Source organism: Ochotona curzoniae, unplaced genomic scaffold (genome assembly GCF_017591425.1).
Source record: "Ochotona curzoniae isolate NIBS_2020 unplaced genomic scaffold, NIBS_Ocur_1.0 scaffold_2587, whole genome shotgun sequence".
Taxonomy (NCBI): domain Eukaryota; kingdom Metazoa; phylum Chordata; class Mammalia; order Lagomorpha; family Ochotonidae; genus Ochotona; species Ochotona curzoniae.
The window spans coordinates 29,445,980-29,469,105 of NW_024467096.1; the positions used below are offsets into that span (position 1 = coordinate 29,445,980).

Here is a 23,126-nt window from a genome sequence, read left to right on the forward strand (position 1 = left end):
AGAATCATCTCCTGGCTCACTTGCAAATCGTCACAGTGATGGACACTGAGCCAGTGGGAATGCAGAACCAGGAGCTTCTTCTAGGTCTCCCAAAGGGGTCCAGGGGCCCAGACATTTTTCCATCTTCTGATGCTTTCCCAGGTACCTTATGAGGCTGTTGCATCAGAAATGGAGCAGCCAGGGCTGGCATGGCAGCCTAGTGGCTAAAGTAGTTGTGTTGTATGTGCCAGGATGCCATGTGGGCACTGGTTTGTATTCAGGCTGATCCAGTTCCCAGCTGGTTTACTGCTTGTGGCTTGGAAAAGCAGTAGAGGATGTCCCAAAGCCTTGGGACTCTATACCTGCATGGGAAATTCAGAGGGGGCTCCTGGCTCCTGGCTTTGGATTGGCTCTGCTCTGGCCATTATGGCCACTTGGAGAGTAAATCAATGAACAAAGATCTTCCTCTCTGAATCTACTTCTCTCTATGAATCTGACTTTCTAATTAAAATAAATGAATAAATCTTAAAATAAAAGAAGTGGAGCAGCCAGGACTTGAACAGGTATCCTTACCTGTTAGGCCACAGTGCTGGCCACAGGATTCTTTCTCACATCCTCTCTAGAGTGTTTTTTATGGGTTTTCATAAAGAAAGAATTTTACATTTTTAGCAGCATCTTTCCTCTGGGCACAAAGTAATTTATAAAAGTGGTCTGTGGGATTCAGTTTGATGCATTTAATTCCAGGATGGACTTTGAGGAAGGTTAGGGATGGGTTCATCCTTAAGAAATTTTTTTTTAATGAATCTTGTTTTTTTTTTTTTTTCTGTTCTTTTTAAAGTTTTAGTGAATGTAAGTGTTGCGTTTTATATATGCAGTTTCTTTTGTTTTTTTTTAAACTTCTTTGTAATTGAGAAATATTAAATTTGAAGCTGTAATACATTTTATGCTGTGTAAGTCAGTACAACTGTTAAGTTTTATAACTTTGCAATATGCTCTGGCAATATAGTGTATGTGTTGGGTATTTACTAACCATGGAAATTTTTAGGCAAGATGACCATAAATATAGCCACATTGTAAAATGTATAAGTTCATATAAGTTAGGTGTGGGGAATCTTTTTTTTCTGCTAATAGTCCTTTGGATATGTATAACATCATTTGCAGGGTGTGCAAAATTAGTCAGGTTAAGAAATTCAACTGCTGTAGATTTATTGAATTTTAATTCCCTTCTGCAGTTGTCTTGGCACAGGGCCAAAACAAATGATTTTTGTGGGCCTCATGCAGTCTATGGCCTGATGTTCTGTACCACTGATTAAGTAATATGTAGTATATAAATATATACACGCTACATACCACTACATTTCCATTTGGAATAATAGAAAGCAATCAGGAAACTAGAATAAAATATATTCTGTAGAAATGGATGTTGGGCCAAGGATGGTAGCCTAGTGGCTAAAATCCTTGTCTTGCACACACCAGGATCCAGTATGGACACAAGTAACCCTGCTTCCCATCCAGCTTCCTACTTGTTGCCTGGGAAAGCAGTTGAGGATGGCCCAAAGCCTTGTGACCCTGCACCTATGTGAGAGATCCAGAAGAGGTTTCTGGCTCCTGGCTTCGGTTTGGTGCGGCTTAGCTCCCGGCCATGGCAGTCACTTGGGGAGTGAATCATCAGATGGAAGGCCTTCCTCTCTGTCTCTCCTCCTCTCTGTATGTCTGACTTTCCAGTGAATCTCTTAAAAAAGCAGATATAATTTAGGCTGTACAAATAGTGTGTGAATGTGCTTTTTATAATTAAAATATGTTTTATTTATTTGAAAGAGTTGGGGGGATGTGGGGAGGGAAGGAAGGATGGTGGTAAGGGAGAAAGAGAGGCCTTCTGTCCCTTTGTTTGCTCTCCAAATGACCCAACAGAAAAGGCTGGGTTGAGCCAGAGCCAGGAACTTAGAATTCCATCCTGGTCTATCACAAGGTGGAAGGGGTTGAAATAGTTAAACCATCACCTGCTAATTTCCCAGGTGTACTATCAGAGAGATGAATTGGAAATCCAGTCGTTCAGGCTCAAACAGTGTTGTGTTGTGCAATGAATGTGGAACTGGCATCACAAACAGTGCTTCTCTTGTGGAGCCAATGCAGCTGCATGCATATGTATATACACACCCCCCCCACACACATATATATTTAAGATTTATTTATTATTATTGGAAAGTCAGATATACAGAGAGAATGAGAGACACAGAAGATCCTCCATCTGCTTACTCACTCCCCAAGCAGCTGCCATGGCCAGAGCTGCGCCAATCAGAAACCAGGAGTTCGGAGCCTCTTCCAGGTCTGCCACGTGGGTGCAGGGTCCCAAGGCCTTGAGCTGTCCTCGACTGCTTTCCCAGGCCACAAGCAGGGAGCTGGAAGGGAAGCGGGGCTGCCGGGATTAGAACTGGAGCCCATTTGGGATCCCGGTGCGTTCAAGGGGAGGACTTTAGCTGCAAGGCAACCATTCTGGGCCCCCCATATACTTTTTATTTTATTTTGAATAACTGTTTCTTTTGTTTGTTTGTTTTTAAAAATTTTTAAATTTATTTTTTCACTTTTCGGTCTTTTATGCTTTTTATTTGAAGAAATACTTTTAGGCTACTCAGATTATTATTCACCATTTGGTTATCATATGGCTATCATTTGATTATTATATGGTGACAGATGCTAAATATTGACTTTTTCTTGCTTCTAGGGAGATTTTCATTTATTTCCATGAAATGTTTGTTGAGTTATTTGAGGTAAATATGAATAGATTTCAGTATTAGCCTAAGAAATGAATAATTACGTCTAAGTACCTAGTGAAAAAGAATACACCATGTCATATAAAATATGTATATATATATTTCAACGTCAGAGAATCATGTGTCCGAGCTGTGAGGTTTCTGTTGTGTCTGCAGCTTGGAACTTCTGGGAGCACAAAGAATGTGAGGAAGAGATCTGCCTTGAGCTGCTCTGTAAGTAGCTCATAGTTAAGTGTGTTAGTGCTTCTAAAGCAAGCTAGATACTTGTTAGTCGTATCGACTAGTATGAATTAAATTCTCTGGGAAAATTGTTCAGGTTGGGAGGGAGAAATTATTTTCTAGGAATGACATTTGGAAATATTTCTTGGGGAGGGTGATTGGGGTTTTATTGGGCTTGGATTTTGGGAGGTAGCTTGAAAGAACATGTCATATGGGGCAGAGCTTGAGTGGAGAGCGCAACTTAAGGAAGTGTATAAAGTCCCGTTTTTTGGAGAATGGGGAACAGAACAATTTGACTAGAGTGGAAGCACTGTGGGGTGGACGAGTACAGATTGGGGCTCAGCTACTTCAGAAATGTATTCTAGGCCAATTCTATCCAAGCTCAGACCATGCAATTTCATGTTTATGCTGCTAGTCTAGTTTTCTTACATATAGTCATTATAAGCTTAGGGTGATTTTACAAATCCAAAAAATCAAGGTCAATCTTTTTTAAAAATCCATTTCCATCAGACAGGAATTTATCGTAGAAAATTTGATGTTTTCCTAACCATTGAAAGGTGATTTTTTTTTTTTAAGATTTGTTTTTCTTGGGGAGGCAGACTTTCAGAGAGAGGGAGGAACAGAGAAAGATCTGACATCTGCAGATTCACTCCACAAATGGCCATAGCAGTCAGAGCTGAGTAATCTGAAGCCAGGAGCTAAAAACTTCTTCCATGTCTTTAAGGCAAATTCATGTTCCCAAGCATTTGGGCCATCATGTACTACTTTCTCAGGCTGTACTCAGAGAGTTGGATGGGAAGTGGAGCAGCTAAGAGCAGCTTGCAGGTAGAGAATTAGCCACTTGAGCCACTGAGATGGCGCTAGAGGCATCTTTAATATCCATTTAATTCAGTGTCAAGTAGTTTAAAGAGGACCTGCTTAGAAATAGGTAATAAATCCAAATTTACTGCAAATGAAGTTGCAAACTATAATAATTATATATGGCTTAGTTGTCCTTTAGAAGGCAACATAATAGAGTTTTAGCCAAAATCTGACAATAGAGAAAGGCATTTTTAAAAAGGATATATTGATTTTTTAAATTGGAAAGTCAGATATACAAAAAGGAGGAGAAACAGAGAGAAAGATCTTCTGTTTGATGATTGACTCCCCAGTGACCACAATAGCTGGAGCTGAGCCAATCTGAAGCCAGGAGCTTCTTCCAGGTCTCCCATATGGGTGCAGGTTCCCAATGCTTTGGGCCATTCTCAACTGCTTTCCCAGGCCACAAGCAGGGAGCTGGATGGGAAGTAGCACCACCACAATTAGAACCAGTGCCCATATGGGATCCTGGTGTGTTCAAGGAAAGGACTTTAGCCACTAGCCTACCACGCCAGGCCCAGAGAAAGACATTTTAAACTGACAAGTATAGTCACCAGAAACTTTAATGGACAGTAAAAAGCATTTTACTGACCCTAGATGCAATTGAAATTTGTCAGCACCTGTGATTCTTTAACTTTTATTTTCTGTGTGGGTTCTCTCTTCCTTTTTAAATTTTATTTTTGATAATATTTACATAGTTGATTTGGATAAGAAGGGTCAAGGATTAGGGGAAATTAGATGAGACCATGTTTCCAAATTTTCTTTTTCTTCTTCCTGTATCCAGCAGAAGGGGAGAGATAATGGGAGAAGCTGCACCGCTAGTCTTCCAGTTGCCTCAGTACCCGATGATGGAGAATAGTCACCTGATGTTATGCCAGAGTTCCCAGTGTAGAGCTTGCTGCAGGGGTTCTGTTCAAGTGGTTTTGATAGTTCTGAAATGCTGTCTCTAATGTAAGGATGATGCAACCTTTCCAAGGTCCATTGTCTGACACAGTGCACCTTAGAGTCTCCATTCACCCAGATATTTGCTGTCAGTGCTTGGGTTGGGTAGTTGACCAATTTGTTCTGGTCTTGTCTTTCTTCTGTGGTACCAGATGTCTTTTTCAGGCTGCAATGGACTGCCATATTGTCCATGTACATATTGGTATGGCATCCACTGCTCTGTCTGAGCCACTGAGGAGGCCTGGTTCTGACATATGCACTCCACAGTCAGACCACAGATCCTGCTATTCTTTCTGTGATTGGGGTTCTGAGTCCAGTGGTTCAGGTGGGTGAATCTCCACAGAAACTTTGTGTGAAGTGATCCCAGACTCTTGTGTGTACTTGCCAGTATGGCTTCAGGCTCTGTCCATCACGCATATGAACTTGTGCATCCGCTGGTAGTTGCAATTGCTATATGAGTTCTATTTCTAGCCCTGTCTGTTAAGCAAACCAGTGGATTAGCACAGCCCCGTGCACCACACACTCAGCCCTTTTATGTACCAGCAGAAGCAGTGACCTAGTTAGATCGACCCCCTCCCTTCGTAACCCCATTTGCCCCAGCCCCAGTCCTGGTTGCTGTGCCTGCTAGCATATGCCGTGGACTGGTCCAGTTTGTCCCACATCCCATGCAGCTCATACACATTAATGAGTATTGATGCCTAGCTCAAACCAGCCGGCCCCACCATCCAGCTCATTCTCATGCCAACAGTCTAGCCAGTTTCGCCCCCAGCCCTGGTTTTAACGCTCACCAGTGTGAGTTACAATCCATTAGAGAGGTGCCCACAGTTCCCATACTGGGCCCACTCCCAGGCCTGGGTCTTGAATGTTCTGGGTGTTTCTACAGTCTAGTTTGGAAGGGCTTGTCCCCTGTCCCAGCAGTTGCCAGCTCATGCTGTGGCAAAGTCTGACCAGCCTGCTCTTCTTGTGGCTGATGCATGTACCAGTGTATAGTTAGCCCAGCTTGGCTCTTCCCCAGCCCAGCTCACATGCAGGCCAAAAGGTGCTGAACCTTGCCCAGCTTGGTCTGTCCCCAGTTCCAGCTCTCATGCAGGAGCAGTAGCCAAGCAGGGAAGTCCTGAGCAGTCCTCCTAACAATCTCACACCTCCTACATACACTGGGTCTCACATGTGCCAGTAGGTGCTGCAACCCAGTCTGGCATGGCCTGCCTTACCTCAGCATTAGATGACTGGTGCAGTTGCCTGGTTTGGTCTGGTCTGTCCCATTTCCAGCTCATGCTGGTGGAGGATGCAGCCTAGTCTGTACCTCCTGCTCCCATCTCTGCCTCCTGGAAACCGGTAGGTATGATTGTATAGCCCAGTATGACCCACACTCCAGCCTGGCTGCTGCACATGCCAGTGAGCTAAGGTTTTCCCCACTGCCTGGTCTGCCCCCTTCCCGAGTAAACCCACACAGTTGCCAGTGGACGGAGTTACCTTGCCCAGCCTGACCAACACCCAGGCCTGAATATCAAAGGCTCACCAGTGGGAGTTATAGCTCATCGGGGAGGTTTCCCAAGTTTCCCCAGCTATCCATCCTCTTCCAGACCCAGATGTTACATGTGCCAACAAGTGCTAGGTTGTTACCTAACATCATCTGCCCCCTCTGTCCTAACTTTGTATGAGCTGGTAGATGTGGCTTGGATTGCTCCACACCCTGTTGTTTGGTGTACCTGCAGCCGGAGTTCCATAATAATGCCTAGCTTAGCCTTCACTTCTCCCAGCTCTTAAGCAAATGAGCAGATATTGTAGTTGCACAAGGGTCGACCCACATATCTTCCACAGAATCTGTCCCTGGACCTGATTCTTTCAGGTACTGGTTACTGCCATGGCCAGCCTAACATCATTAATGTCCTATTCCAAAACTCACTGGCAGGTATTGTGATCCAGCCCTGCTAGGTAGGTCCCCAGCCCTAGCTTTATTGTGTGCCAGTGGGTGGTGGTCAGTGTGGTCGATGCTAACTAACTCAGCTCAGGTCTTGCATATGGGCTAATGCATCGGTCAGACTTTTTTTTTTAAAGATTTATTTTTTAAAAAAGCTGTCTTTTTAAAATTTTTTACTGGACAGTCACATATACAGAGAGGAGGAGAGAAAGAGAAAAAGATCTTCCATCCGATGATTCACTGTCCAAGTGGCTGCAATGGCTGGAGCTGAACTGATCCAAAACCAGGCTTTTTCTGGGTCTCTCACACAGTTGCAAGGTCCCAAGACTTTGGGTTATTGTCAACGGCTTTCCTAGGCCACAGGCAGGGAGCTAGATGGGATGTGGGGCTGCTGGGATTAGAACTGGCACTCATATGGAATTCCAGTGCATGCAAGGCAAGGACTTTAGCTGCTATGCTTCTGCGCTGGGCCCATAAGATTTATTTATTTTTATTGTAAAGTCAGATATACAGAGAGGAATACAGAGAGGAGGAGAGACAGAGAGGAAAATACTCCCATCTGCTGATTCATTACTCAAGTGGCTGCAACAGCTGGAATTGAGCTGATCTGAAGTCAAGAGCCAGGAACTTCTTCCGGGTCTCCCACACAGGTACAGAATCCCAAGGCTTTGGGGCCATCCTCGACTACTTTCCCAGGCCACAGGCATGGAGCTACATGGGAAGCGGGTCTGCTGGGATTAGAATCAATGCCCATATGGGATTCTGGTGCCTGTTAAATGCGGGCTTTAGCCATCATGAGACTATTGGGTCCAGCACGGTCTGACTTTTTTTTTTTTTAAAGATTTAGCTATTATTTTTATTACAAAGTCAGATATACAGAGAGGAGGAGAGACAAAGAGGAAGATCTTCCATCTGATGATTCACTCCCCAAGTGATGGCAACGGCTGTTGATGCGCCTATCCAAAGCCAGGAATCAGGAGCGTCTTCTGGGTCTCCCACTTGGGTGCAGGGTCCCAAGGCTTTGGGCTGTCCTCAGCTACTCCCCCAGGCCACAAGCAAGGAGCTGGATGGGAGGTGGAGCTTCTGGGATTAGAACAGGCGCCCATATAGGATCCCAGCGTGTTCAAGGTGAGGACTTTAGCCGCTAGACCACTGCGCTGGGCCCCTCCCCATCTGACTCTTTATAGTCTTCTCATTTCTCCCTGCTAACTGCTTAGTCTCAGCCCTCTCACTCACCTGCAGTTATATTGGCTTTGTTGATGAAAGTCCCTCAGAAGTCATTCCTCGGGCCTGGTAGCTAAAGTCCTTGCCTTTCATGTTCTGGCACCCCTTATGGGTTCTGGTTCTAATTCTGGCTATACCACTTCCCATCCAGCTCTCTTCTTGTGACCTAGGAAAGTAGTTGAGGATGGTGCAAAGCCTTGGGACCTTGTACCTGTGTGGGAGACCCATAAGAGGCTCCTGGCTCTTGACTCTGGATTGGTGAAGCTGCAGCCATTGTGACCACTTGAGGAGTGAGTCATTGGACAGAAGATCTTCCTCTCTGTCTCATTCTCTCTGTATATCTGACTTTCCAATAAAAGTAAATAAATCTTAAAAAAAAAATTCATTCCTCACCTGCGGTTGACCTTCCTCTCTTCACACCCCCTTACTCTCTTTGGGCAATCTATCGGGCTCTCCCGTCCCGCGGAAGAAATCACCCGACATTGGAGAGCGTCTCAGAGGAACTTTATTCAAACCTTCCGTTAAAACCGTTGTGTCCGTTAATTCCGTTATGCAGAAGCCCCTCCCCCGCCAAGCTCCCCAGCTTATATGTCAATCCTGTCCAATCAGCTTAAAGATCACCAAGGCACACCAATCAGGGCAAAGGGCCAATCACAGGGCAGGAAATTGTCAGTGCCCCCAACAGCCATCCATAGTACCTGTGTCCTGGAGCATATGAGTTCCCCAGGCTGGGCTTCTTAAGCTCAGTTAGGGTGGAGTGGCATGCTGTCCTGGAGCTCTACCTGCCCATCCGAGACCCAAGATCATAGATGGATTCCCTATCTGGCCCTCTGGCACATGTGTGGTTGTGGGATCTTGCCTTTTCACTCGCCTGGGACACATGTATGTTCACGAGACTGCAGGCTTGTCCCACAAACGCACCATGCTAGCCTTGGGCCTTTCTCTCCCATCTCCCCTTGGGAATGAAACCAGCACTCCATCTGAAGCTGGCTCAGACAGCCCCAGTGCAATTCCCTAGACCCCTGAGCTCATGGAAGTGAGCAAAGCTAGTGACGGCTCTGGTTGTGCAATGGTGGGGTGAGGTCTCACGCACCTTCCATGGGTTCTCTTAAACAAAGTTCAATGTACTATTATTGACTAATGGTCTGTAACCCCAGAGAGAAGGCATAAGCTTCGCTGCCAATAGCCCATGCCTTCTTGTTTGCTTCTAGAACCAGTATAGGACCTGTGTCCTAATGGGTTCTCATTTCTGTAGATTCAGTAGCTTCAAGCAATGAATCATGGAAAACCACTTTATCTCTCTAGGGGGAGGGAGTTAGCTTCAGTATTGATACATAGTTTATTCTACATGTATGTAAACAAAACTTTTCTGAACAGCAAAGGGTACTGATGCCTAGTGGAAGGAGATCCACTTACAGAGGAAGGACAGTGATTTAAGAAATCAGTTCTTTGGTTTGCTGTTTTTTTCTTTTTTTTTTTTTTCCAACTAAGGTTTAAGTATTGAGGTGTCTACTTTTTTTTTTTCAAAGATGTGTTTTCACTTATTTATTTTTTATCTTAGGAGGTTTATTCCAGTGGGGCAGGAATGGGGAGGGGGTGGTGGCCCGTGGAGAATAGCAGGGAAGAGGGGAAGGGTAAGGGAAGCCTGAAGGAGAAGAGAGACAGTGGCACCTGGGGATCTTTTTTGTCTGCAAGGTGTGAGGGGCGGGGATTGAGGGCAAGGTGTGAGGAGTGGGGATTGGCTGCCGCAGGTGAATGCCTAGGGATGATTGGTGAGTGGGCAGGGTTGGGGAAGAGGCTGGAAGATTGGGGGTGGGATTCTCAGGTGAAATGATGGGTTACATCTGATTGGTGGATGGCTAGACCGGCGTGAATTTCGTGAGCTGTGAGGAAGAAGAAATGGCGCCGGGTCCAGGGTGGGATATTTGTATAACTCCTTACATTCCTCCCTTTTGTTATATATAAAGGAAGATGGGCATTGCTCTCTATGGCTTCTTGGAGCTGTTTTCTCTTGGCAGTGGTTGCAGCCTGGTGGGAGGAATGGGAGATGGAGAGACGCTTCTAGTCCTGCAAAATAAACTGGTTAATGATTTGATTTAAAAAAATTTACATTTCAGTGTATGGGAAGGGAGGGAAGGGTTATTAAGAGTCCTTTTGAATAAGGCTTGAGTTCATTTTTTCTTAGCCAGGCCTTCCTGTATTCGATTCTTCATTACTCCTGAATGGTCAATGTAGACAGGCTAGCTTCACCAGGAACCAGAGGCCCTGACTGCCTATCATCATATCTAACTCCTCACATTTCCAAACAGAGTAGTGAACAGGGATAAAGGGACGACAACCGCTCTAGCTTCTTCGAGCTGAAAGGGGGTGTTGTTGCATAACTGCAGCAGTAGGGGGTTCTAGAGGTTCCTGGTAGAAGGTAGAAGTCATCAGATGTCTGAAGTACTGCCTGGCACTTGAAGGGCTTCTCCTTGTTGAGGTATAGATAACAAAACATATCATAATTATAATCTTTCCCAACCTAGCAGGTCATGAGTTCAGTTAGAAACCCAGTTGGAATACTTGGGCTTTCAAGTTTAGATATAAAAGAATTGTCAGGTTTCAACTTTTGTCAGAGTAAAAATTAGTTTAAAACGATGGACTAGATTTGTATCAGTTTAACTTAGCTACTTCAAATCCCAAATTCTGAAACATACCCAATGAATGCAATGGAACACGTGAAACCTTTTGGGTTGTGTGAAATTGTTATCTGAAACAATGAAAGGATTAGTGTGTGGCTTCACAAAATAAACCCATCACAGGACAGGTAAATGCAACCTGACTTCTTGACTAACCTTAACAATTATTGCATTTGAAGTCTGAAAATACTGTAGTAATTTTGAATCTAGCTAGGAAACAGGCAAGTGCTAAATTTTCTAAAAAATTATGGTTTACCAATCATTGTAAGCAATAAGAGTTTCAGGAAGACGTATAGCCTAGAACATAAAGCACAGCACTCAAAACATTCTGTTACCAGGCCTACTAGTCACACTGCAGATGGCAAAAGATTTAAACTAGTTTTCATTTATAATAACCTGGCAATTTATAGTATTCCAACAAGATTTTACAGAACTTTATACACTTTAAAGCAGAGGCAAGCAATCTACTAATTTATAGGCTAGCAAACCATGTACTGGCAATTGAAGAACACAAGAATCTTGAGTAGATGAGCTAAGAAATCCCAAATAACTTGGCAAATCATGAGCAAGACATCAAATCTGCCTTAGGACAGTGAGGGTATCCTACCTCAGTGAAGTCTAGTAAAACTGAAGCGGGAGATGGCAAGCACGTCTATCAGGAGCCTGGTCATTGAGGCAGGCTGTGCAGTTACATACTAAATAACTTTTCCCTAGAAAAGCTTCTTTTCTGAACTTCTAGATTAGTCTGTCTGTCACCTAAGTTAATTTGGGGCTCCTGAGAGACCCTAATGGTCACTGTAAGAGAGGGAAGAAGCCAAAGCTAGCTAGGACAGAGAAGGCAGTGTCCAGACGGAAACTTACAGTTTTCCCTTCCACTGTGAGAACCACCCAGGGCTCTTGGGTGCTGTTCCGAGGTGTCACCGAAGTCCATGCATGGCCTTGAGCCTGTGAAGGTTCCAGGCTGCTTCCGTCCCATGTGGGAGATCCAATGGGGAATAACTGACCTGGAGTACTTGGCCTTCAAGGGCAGTCATATCTCCAATGACCTCTTTGGTAGTTGGGACATGGCCCTGGGAATCCTTTCTGATGATCCTTGGTGAATTGTCCCTTCTGCAATGTAGAGCACTTGGGAGTCCTCCGGGGGTCTCACTTGAACCAGGAGCACACACCTCTCTCATCCTGCTCTGCCATGGGATTCCCTCCTGGTCTCTGAGGTAAAAGACCATGGTGACCCCATTAAGAGGCTATCAGGGTATTTTCAGGTCCCGTTTGTAAGTTTCTAAAGCTCTGTCCTAATGTCCAGGGCAGTTAAGAATCTAGCATCTATATATTACCTATTCTTTACATAGAATCTCATGGAATATTCTCAAAATCATTCCTCAAGCATTTTAAGAAGCTGGAGGATTTCTCTGTGGCCCTAATCTCAAGGAATTGTTTAAGTCAAAATTAAGAGATTTAGCTTAGCAATTCTCACCTATGAACATTTTTATCTATAAGTCAATTAGAATAGACCATATAGCTTGCCATGTAAACATGCCCATGCATACCAAGTAACACACATTATAAAGTAGCTTTTGTAGCAGCTTTTGAAAAACAAGTTTAAAGTTTTATTTATTTATTTATTTAAATATAGAAGATGCAAATGGTCTATTCTAGAGTTCATACACATCTTTTTTTTAAATATAGAAAATGCAAATGGTCTATTCTAGAATTTTAGAGTCCATACACATTTTTTTTTCTAAGATTTATTTATTTTTATTACAAAGTCAGATATACAGAGAGGAGGAGAAGAGACAGAGAGGAAAGCCTTCCATCTGATGATTGACTCCCCAGGTGAGCGCAACGGCTAATGCTATGCCAATCCAAAGCCAGGATCCAGGAACTTCTTCCGGGTATCCCACACAGGTGCAGGGTCCCAAAGCTTTGGGCCGTCCTCGACTGCTTTCCCAGGCCACAAGCAGGTAGCTGGATGGGAAGTGGGGCTGCCAGGAGTAGAACCAGCGCCCATATGGGATCCTGGTGCGTTCAAGGCGAGGACTTTAGCCACTAGGCCATGCCGCCGGGCCCAAGTTTAAAGCTTTAAAAATGCTTTAAAGTTACCAGTTTAAAGTTACCAGTTATTTAGAATTACATCTTCCTCTTAGCAATCCGAATTAAAAATGCTTTCAGTTGGAACCTGTCCACACCTTCTTTGACATACTTTAACTGGGAAATATCTTTGTAAAACAAGCACATAGGTTTGTCTTATGCTTTGGAGTAATTTAACAGTGTGTTAGGACAACTTTATACCAGAGTATTTGTTACATTACATTAAGTTACAGAACAAGTTGCATTTTTTTGGTTTTCTTTTCCTCTTTTTTTTTAAAAAAAAAAGAAAGGCTAAATCACTTATCTCTTATTCCACCCCTCTCAGCTAAGAGGTGAGAGGGAAAGCTAGAAAATTTAGGCCCTTAGGGTGGCTGGGTGTGGTCAACTCAAAAGAAACTGGGAGAGCCAATTAGGCCAAGGGTTAAAACAGAAAAAAAAGTTTTAAACAGGAAATCTTTGTCTGCTACCCAATGAGGAGAGCAAACGGAGACTTTCACAGAGGGGGATGGAAGGGAGAGAAAGGGCAAGATGGCAGACAGAGGGATAGAGTGGGGGTTGAGACAGTACATGGAGGAGGATAAGATGGGGGCTTGTTAAAAAGATGCCAGAAGAGATAGAGGAAGCACGTGGTGCCAGAGCCCTGGAAGAGGGCACTGGGATTTCCTACTTCATGGCTAGAAAACTGGGAAAATCAGAAAGCCGAGAGAGAAGAGGGAATGAGACCTCCCCCCATTTTTCCGAATGCACACAGTAGTCAGCTAGATTCTGAAGGATGTTCGGATCCAAAGTGCCATTAATTGGCCACTTGGAGGAGTTAGCTAAGGAATAGTGGGGCCAATCCATATTACAGAGGCGTATTAGTTTTAGAGAATGAGTCAATTCAAGGGTTTCTAAATTTGCTAGAAGACAGCCCAAGGGGGAGTTGGGAGGAACTGGTGATGTAAAATAGCTCCCATGATTAAAACTCAGGACTGATTACCACAGTGGACCCGGTGGTCCGTGAAAGCGACCCAGCGGTCAGACTCAGTAGTCAGGAAAAAATGGCTCTCGGAGAAGGTCATCACCCCCTACGTAAGGGACAAGCCAGGTCCCAAAACACTGCCTGTATCCGAAGTTGTTAACAGCTCAACGGCCCGACTCGGAGGTACAGGGGCCTGCCCCCCCCCCCCCCCCCCCCCGCAGCCCAGTGGTTGGGGGACTTCCAGCCCAGCAGCTAAAAGACACGGCACCTGGCCAGGGTTTATAAAACCAGTCTCCTAAAAGCTCCCAAAAGTGGAAAAAAAGACCTAGTTGGAGGAGTGCAAATGTGTCAAGCTGCACCCAAAACTTCAAGGGCTGAGAGGGTATCCTTCCTATAATAGTGTATGCATGCAACAACTTAGCATTCGGAACGATGGGGAATACCTCGTGTGCTCCACGTGGATATGGAGTACCAGGAGCACACATCTGGGTTATGTCGTTGCTGGATGGAGGCAGGTGCTGGCACGGTCAGGTCAGATGAATTCAGGAAGACCATGAGGAGGTGGAGAATTCTGGAACCGGCAGGTGAAGGCAAAGTCAGGAACAGGCTGTTGGAGATGAATTCGTGAACCAGCACGCGGATGGAGACGGATTCTGATGGCTGCTGATGAGTCTCGGTGGTGCAGATGAAGACAGTTAACACAAATCGCAGTTCTCACGGTTTGGGTCTAATAGTGGCCAAAGGCCTGAAGGCCACACAGCCAAGTGCTGGGGGAAACCAACCAGTCACGGCACCAAATGTTAGTTATTTAAAAAGGTTGAGTTCTAGTTCTAGTTCATAGGATATTACGATATTATTATGCGCAGCTAATTCCCGCAACCTGGTTCCTTTTTTTTTTATTAAATATATTTTTTTTTAATTTTAACAATCTTTATATAGTTAATTAGGGTAAAAAGGTTCAAGGGCTACAGGAAAGTACAGGATAAGACTAATATTTTTTCCATATTGTTTCTTTCATGTTTAAAGGGAGGTATTAAGGGAAAAGGCCCACCCAATTTCCCACCCTCCCCAGGTCCCGCATGTATGGCATGCTCTGAGGTTCTTGCTCAAGTGGTTTTGATATTTCAACCATTATGAATCGCTGCCAGTCTTGCCACTCCAAGCACTATGAGGTCTTTGAAAAATCCACTGATTGACATAGTCTATCGTAGCTGAGATGGGTGGTTGACCTGTTCTGTCTTCTCTCTTTTCTTGGTTAGGGTTCTGAGTCCAGCATTTAGATTAGGAAGATCTCCAAAGAAACTGTCTGAGGTGTTCTCAAACCAGATTCTTGTATGTGCTAGCAAGTACAGGGCCCGGCACAGTCCATGGCCCCGATCAGCTGGTAGTTGCAATTGCTGGGTTGGTTCTGTTTTCACTTCCTACTTCCAATGGAACCAATGGGTGTTGCAGTCCAGCCTGATTCTGCCCAGCACATTCTCGGCCCTCACATAACCACGTGGGAGATGCAGCCTAGTTGGAGCGACCCGCAATAACCCCCACCAGTTCTGCCCCCTACCCTGGTTTGCCAGTATGTGTAGCAGTAATCCAGTCTGTCCCACACCCCATTCCACCCCAGTGGCTGTCTTAGTTTTATGTCCTCCTGTGGAAGTGGTAACCCAAGAGGGAGGAGCCCACTATTTCCCTCCCAGGCCTTTCCCACTCCCAGATTATGCACTCTCCAGATAGTTCTGTGGTTTGACTTGACAGAACTAGGCCCCAGTGCCAGCTTCTTTCAGCTGATGCTGTGGCTAAGCCCAAACAACCCTCGCCCACTCTAATTTTCTAATTTTGTTTGCACCAGTAGGAATAATCAGCCCAGCTTGGCTTCTTCCCTGATCTAGGCCACATGAGGCGCACAGGTGTTGTAGCCCTGCCTAGTCTGGTCTGCCCCCATCCCAGCTCACTTTCTCCAGTGGGAGTAGCTGTCCAGCAAAGGAACCCTCCCTTATTCTCCTGCTGGCTCTGCCCACTTCCTTCCTTGTTCTCACACTGTTTGGGCTCTGTGGTCCCTTCTGGTATAGGCAACCTCACCTTGGCATTCCATATTGTGCGCTAGTCTTTGTTGCGACCGAATCTGGCTCGACCCACACTGGTGCTTGGATTTGCCAGTCGATGACATGGACAGATTCAGCCTGATCTTTTCCCGACCCCTGCCAATTGTATGCCAGTGGGTAACTTCCCATGGCCTGTTCTGGGCTGTTTCCTATCATGTTTCTTGCACTTACCTGCCGGGACTTTGTCCTGCCAGAGGAGTTGCCCAGGCTCCTCCATCAGAACCTCTCCCAATGCCAGGTTTCACACTTACCAGTGGGTCCATGAGCCAGCCCTACTCAGTCCACCTCCTGTCATAGCAGAAACAGTGGCTTTTCCTGACTGGCCTTCAACTCATTCTGGTTCTTGCTGTTGGATGTTTCAGCCACGCAACCTGGTTCTTTAGCATGAGCTGAAAACACAAGACCCAACGAGGTATCTTAGGAGGTTTATTTCAGTGGGGCAGGAACGGAGGGGTTGGGGCACGTGGAGAATAGCAGGGAAGAGGGGAAGGGAAGCCAGAAGGAGAAGAGAGTGATTTTCACTTATTTTAAAGTCAGATTTGTAGAGGAGAAAGATCTTCCATCTGCTGGTGTGTGTTATAGCCTAGTCTAGCCTGATCCACATGTAGACATGGCTCAGAAGGGACAGAGACACAGTTAGAGTACTGGTTGCTTCACTTTCAACCCAGCTGTCTGCTAAAGCTCTTGGAAAGACAGCTAAAGACAGCCCCAGTGCTTGATACACTTCACTGCCACCCACGTGGGAGACCAGATGGATTTCCAGGCTCTTGGCTGCAGCCAGACGTAGCCATTGCAGCAATTTAGAGACATAGTCTTTTACCCCTATCAGCCTATGCATATGCTGGTGGTTGCAGTTGCTGAGTCAGTTCTGCCTCTAGCCCAGTCTTGTACACAAACCATTGGCTGTTGGAACTCATCCCCATCCTGCGCACCACACACTTGGCCTTCTCATAAACCAGTGGGAGCTGCAGCCTTGTAGGGTGACTCTGCTTGACCCTCACCAGGCCCACCACCTACCCTGGTTTCCATGCTATCCACTATGTACAGCAGACTGTTCTAGTTTGTTTCACATTCCATTAAGCTCACATACATGTCATTGGGCATTGAAGCCTAGTTCAACCCAACCAGATCCACTATCCAGCCCACATACCTGCTGATGAGTGACACTCTGTCTAGCCCCAGTCCTGGTTCTTATGCTCACCAGACAGAGTAGCAACCCAAGAGGGAGGTGCCCACTGTTTCCCTACTGAGCTCAATGCCACTCCTGGATCATGCACTCTCCAGGTGGTCTGCAGTTTGGCTTGACAGATTGCCCTCCTGTGTCAGCATCTGCTTGCTGATGCTGTGGCAAAGCTCAACCAACTGTTACCCACTCTGATTTCTACTTGCACCAGTCGAAACAGTCAACCCAGCCTGGCTTTTTCCTGGTCCAGCTCACATGAGGCCAGCAGGTGTTGTAGCTCTGCCGGGTCTGGTCTGTCCCCATCCCAACTCATACTCTCCACTGGGAGTGGTGATCCAGCATGGGTTTTCCCCCATATTCTTTCATATCAATTTTGCCCCCTCCTCCTGGGTCTTGTATGTCCTGGGTTGGGTGCTGTGACCCAGTCTGGTGTGGCCCGCCTCACCTCAGCTTTTGCCAGTGGGTGCTGTAGCCTGGCCTTGCCCGGCCCATCCCCAATTGCATTTCAGATTGGTGGGGGCTACAGCCTAGCCCAGTCCAGCCAGCACCCATTCGTAGCCCAAATATACTGGTATGTGTTGCGACCAGACCTGGCCCGACCCACACTCCTTTCTGGTGCTCGGATTCGCCAGAGGGTGATGTGAACTGGCCCTGCCTGGTATGCGCCTGACCTGCACCATATGTATGCCACTGGATTCATTTCCCTGGGCTGGTCTGGATTGCTCCATGTTGTGGTCCTTGCGCTCACCTGCATGCACTGTGTCCTGACAGAGAAGTTTCCAAGGCTCCTCCATCATAACTTCTCCCAATGCCAGATCTTGTGCACATGGTTTGGTCCATGGGCCAGCCTTCCTCAATCCATCTCCTGTGCTAGCAGGAACAATGGCTTTTCCTGACCAGCATCCACCCATCCCATTCCAGTTATTATTGTTGTGTGTTACAGCCTAGTCTAGTCTGGTCCACATGTAGACATGGCTCAGAAGGGACAGAGACCTACCTAGCCTATCCTATATCTACCCTGGTCCTCATGAGCACCAATGGGTGCCCAGTCTGGCACACTTACCTCCAGTCCACACTTGTTGAAAGGGACACTACAGCCATGTCCAGACCAGAACACGGCTCCCATTCTAGCCCTGTGCTTACCAGTGGGAACCACAACCCAGCCAGGGCGTCCCCTGATCTCCCCAACCAGATTTATTCTCAACTATAGATGTTGCACATGGCATTGGTAGCTCTGACCCAGTTTGGCCTATTCCCTCACCTGTCATGACCTTTGGCTTTGGATGCTGTAGTCTTGCCTGACTCAGCCTACACCAAGTCCCACCATTCACTGGTGGGTGCTAGAACCTGGCCCTGCTCTGTCTTCTCCCATCCTAGGCTCATACATACTGGTAGGTATAACAACCTAGCTGAGCTTGACCTGTGCTCCAGCCCGGTTTCAGCTCTTGCCGGTGAGGTAAGGTAGGCTTGGCCCTACCTGGTCACCCCCGATCAAAATCATTCCACACATTAGCCAACGGTTGGAGTAACCCTGCTCAAATGGCCCAACATTCAATCCTGGAACATGTGTTCACCAGCAGTAGCTGTGGCCCCAATAGGGGAGTTTCACAGGTTTCTCCACTCAGCCCACTCCCTGACCCAGATCTCATATGCTCCAGTAGGTTCTAGACCCTTGCCTGGCATAGCCTGCCATTCCATCTTGGCCTTTGTATGAGCTGGAAGATGTTGCGGCCTGGCCCACCTCCCATCCTGTTTTATGGTGCACGTGCGGGTACTACAGCCTGGACCTGCCCAGCCTGTTTGCAGCCCTAGCACCTGTTGGTGTTCGTGGATTTCATGGTCACTCCAAGCTCAGCCCATCTCCACCCCAACTCTTAAGCTAAGCAGCAGGACTTGAATTTCCACCGGGTTGGACTCACTTATCCCCGGCAGTATCTATCCCTGGACCTGGTTCTCTCACGTGCTGGTTGGTGTCATGACCCTGTCTAATGTGACCCATATCCTGTTCCAACATGCAGTCAGGTACTGGGATCTAGCCCTGCCAGACAGGCCCCCCACCTATATCTTTCATGTGGGCTGGCATGTGGCAGTCAATAATGTTCTGCACTAACAGCCTATCTCAGGACTCCTGTGTAGGCTAATAATCAGTCTTACCCAATCAGATCTGCCAGACTCTCCCCTCTAAACCACCTGGTCTCAGTCCCATGCTTACCTGCAAGTTCAGTGACTCTTGCTGGAAGTATCACAGGATTCATTCCTCACTTACACGCACATTGGCCTTATCCATGGATGTCCCTATGCAGCAACTACATATCCCAAACACCCTAGAGCTCGCTGCTGGGCAGCGCCCAAAACCCAAGACTCATTCACCATGTGGTGGCAGTGGCCATGGCCAGAGACCCAAGCATTGAGTCTGACCTGGCTCATGTACCCTTTGCAGCCACCACACCCCTGAGGGCTCCCTCCACTCAAGCCCCACGGCTGAATACCTCCTAGGCTGCTCCTGCTGCAAGTTGTACTCTGACATTTTGAAATCTCTCAGTGCAGTTTTCCTCTCTTGGTCGGTCTTAACATAAATATATTTGGTAATATTCATTGCAGATAGCAAGAAATGAAATACCATTGGAAGGGTGTTTTTACCATTGCTGTTTAGGAATAAAAATGTCAGGTGAGAGTCATTGGAATAATTCTTGTCATTCTCCTGAGAGAGTATACGTTCAGGATTGTTCATGGTGTAGACCAGAGCCATCATACAAACCCCTTTCAGGACTGCACAATGCTTTTAGGATGTGAGATCTAGTTCTTAATCACAGTTGAGTGTTCAGTAACAACATTAGTAAAGCTGAAGTTATTTATAAAGGAATTTTCTGAAAATCCTTTTCATATTTATCACAATGGATAGGTGACTGAATTAATTTTCTTACAAAATTGATGACCCTTTATTGATCTGTACTGTTAAGAGTTTATGACTTCTTAGTGCAGTATGTGTGTTACAAAGTCATTTTCTCATCTCAGCTTTTGTTGTGAACAGGAGACATTGTCTCAATTTGTACCACTTGTAATTTTTGTAAATTTATTTACTTTTGTTTGTAAAACAGAGCAAAACAAAACAGAAAAATCGAAATAATTTCCTCATATTCACAGTTCATTTTCCGTCCCTCTCTGTTTTTATTTAGTTCTTCAGTATTGGTCCTCCGTTCTTTCCCTCTCATACCTTTCCTTCATTCTTTCCCTTCCCTCCCCTCCCCTCCCCTCCCCTCCCCCCCCCTCCCCTCCCCTCCCCTCCCCTCCCCTCCCCTCCCCTCCCTTCTCTCCCCTCCCTTGCCCTCCCCTGCCCTCCCCTCCCCTGCCCTCCCCTCCCCTCTCCTCCCTTCCCCTCCCCTCCCCTCCCCTTCCCTCCCCTCCCCTGCCCTCCCCTTCCCTCCCCTCCCTTTCCCTCCCTTCCCCTGCCCTCCCCTCCCCTCCCTTCCCCTCCCTTCCCCTGCCCTCCCCTCCCCTCTCCTTTCCTTTACTTCCCAATGATTTCCACTAAATTTTTAAAGAATAGTTAGAATAACTATCATATCTTTGAATTAATCAGTTGTTACAAAGTGCTTGGAGCTTTGTGAATGAAAAGCATCATGTAAGTGTGTTATTGTTGTTGTTATAGAGGTAATGATTATCACATCAATTAACATCATCGGGTTTCATCCTTATATTCTGTTATGTGCTTCTTAGGTACAGAATTTAACATTGCGAAGCCAGAAGTTGGGTGTATTATCTAGCTCCCAGAATGGTCCACCAAAAAGTACTAGTCAAACCCAGTCATTGACTATTTGTCATAACAAAACAACAGTGACCAGTTCTAAAATCAGCCAACGAGACCCTTCTCCTGAAAGCAATAAGAAAGGAGAAAGCCCAAGTCTGGAATCACGAAGCACAGCTGTCACCCGGACATCAAGTATTCACCAATTAATAGCACCAGGTGGGATAAAACTTTTGTTGAAAATAGTTTATTCATTTTCTTAGAATGAATGGTATGCCCTGATTGAACGAAAGTGGCACAAAATACTTTTCAAAATATGATTTATTTATTTGAAAGAGTAAGAAAGCTATATCTTCCATTCATTTTTCATCCTTTGGTTCATTTCCCAAATGGCTCCGTAGCCAGATTTGGGCAAGGCCAAAGTCGGGAGGCTGTAGTCCCATCCTGGTCTTTGATGTGAGTGGCAGGGCCCCAGGTGTCGGGCCAGCCTCTGCTGCACTGGAGGTGGAACATCTGGGACTTGATCTTTTACTCAAGAGTATAGGATGCTTTGAGGCAAACTGCAACTTCACATGCTGTGCCACAAAGTGCTGACAGTTAATGCATTTTAAAATATGAGTTTCCTGAGCTCATGAAAGGTCATCTTGCTATGTAGCTTGAAAATAGAAAAGTTTATAAAAACTGATTCACTGAGACAAATTGCAATAAAATAGATTTTTTGTTATTTAGCATTGAATTGACATCTTCATGTGTGCTACTCTCTTCTTACATTGATAAATCTTTTTAACTTTTTAAAAAGATTCTTGAAAAGCAAATATATTCTTTTGCTTAAGTTACCAGCAGTGAGAGGAATTCATCATTTGATGAAAATAAGGCTCATGTGTAACTGTTTTCCCTACCACGTGATTTTGTCTGCTTGAAAGATGTCAAAGGAAAAGGATGCCCAAGTCATTTCCATTCTTGTCAAGCTTTGAAGCCCACCTGCTCCCTCTTCGTTCTATAGATGACGTTCCTGCATGGTTCCAGCTGAAAGTGATGGTGCCATCCAAATTCATCTTCCTTCCTGTCTCTTTTGTTCATCCTAGAATTTTCCAGGATTGAGCTTTTCTTGAAGTCAGCACATTTGCTGATAGCATTGATACTGTCATTTTAAACTGCTCCTAGCCGCCTTTTGTAGTTACAGCATGTTTTTTTTTTTTTTTTTTTTTTTTCTTAAGTTGGATCCTTTCCTTAGCTTCTCACGCTTGTGTTGCTCCCTGCTGGATTCACTCTCCATATGCCCACAGTTTCTGGGATTCGGCCAGGTCAAACCTGGGTCTCCTACTTTGGCGGCAGGGACCCAGTTACCTGCGCCCTCGCCTGCTGCCTCCCAGGCTGTGCAGTTGCGGAAAGCTGAAGTCAGTTGTGGGGTCAGGATTCCAATGTGAGCACTCCCCTGTTTGATGCAGGCTTCCCAACCTGGTGTCTCAATTGAGAAGCCAAACGGCTTCCCTAAAAATTGAATTCACATGGGCCTTTGCTTTTATGCCTGCAAAAAATTCCTATTTTCCTTAGGACAGGAACACTTACTTGCTGCCCAGGTTTTATCTAAGTACAAGTGAGAGTGATGTGAAAGCACTTGACCCCTGGAGGGGAAAGGTACTCATCAGAAATACAAGACTGTTAATTTATTCTTTTTGAATACTTTATAACAATCTATAAACACATTTATAAAGGGCTTATAAACTTTAAGGTCTTAGTTTGCAGTGCTTATCTAATTATTATGTGAAAATTATTTTGTTAGATGAAATTCTAGGCTTAATTTCAGTACTTTCATGATTTGTAGATACATGTTGAAACTTATAAATGGTTCCTCCAGATGGTAAAGTTAACATTTTAGATAATAATCAGATGCAAAGATATTTTAAAAATTGGAGTACTTATAATATTGATGTCACAAATATTAAATATAAAATTAAATTCACTGGTCTGTATTCAGTGTTTGTCTTAATATTCTATGATTACGGAAAAGATTGTGCTGTATCTTTCGATATGTTTTTATTACTGAAAGATTGTGCCCTCTTTATATCTGTATTGTTTGCATAATGTTACTGTTAAGTGATGATTTCAGTTTATCTTCTAATGAACTTAGTTCATATAGGGAAGATTCGCCATGATCTTCCTTTGTAAGAACATGTATATAGAGAGAATATTGGGAGTATTACTTATGCTCATTCTTAAATATTTATTCCTGTGGCTCCTCTGTAGAGAAAACATCTGATGTCATTACTTAGAAATGACTGTGCAGCTTGTGGTTTGCCTAAGGGAAAGGAGGAAGTAAGACATATATCTGGATTGCATGAGATTTTTATTGCCTCATTCTCTGCAGGCAAATTTGCAAGCTTCAGTTGTTGCAGTAAATATTTAACTCTGCTATAAGACTTACACATTGTTTTGCTTCATTTAATTATTATACAAAACA

At 45.2% G+C, this 23,126-nt stretch overlaps 1 protein-coding gene across 10 annotated transcripts in view; it reads left to right on the plus strand.

Annotated features, from left to right (window-relative positions):
• The window catches only part of PHC3 (polyhomeotic homolog 3), a 107,259-nt gene that overhangs the window by 41,470 nt on the left and 42,663 nt on the right, over nt 1-23,126 (plus strand). For all 10 annotated transcript variants that reach the window (XR_005886113.1, XM_041003031.1, XM_041003023.1 and 7 more), the window contains one exon: nt 20,638-20,884. Coding sequence is in view for 9 of the 10 variants with exons in the window: in XM_041003031.1 (XP_040858965.1) it covers nt 20,638-20,884 (247 nt within the window). In the remaining variant the exon portion in view is untranslated. The remainder of the gene's footprint in view (nt 1-20,637; nt 20,885-23,126) is intronic.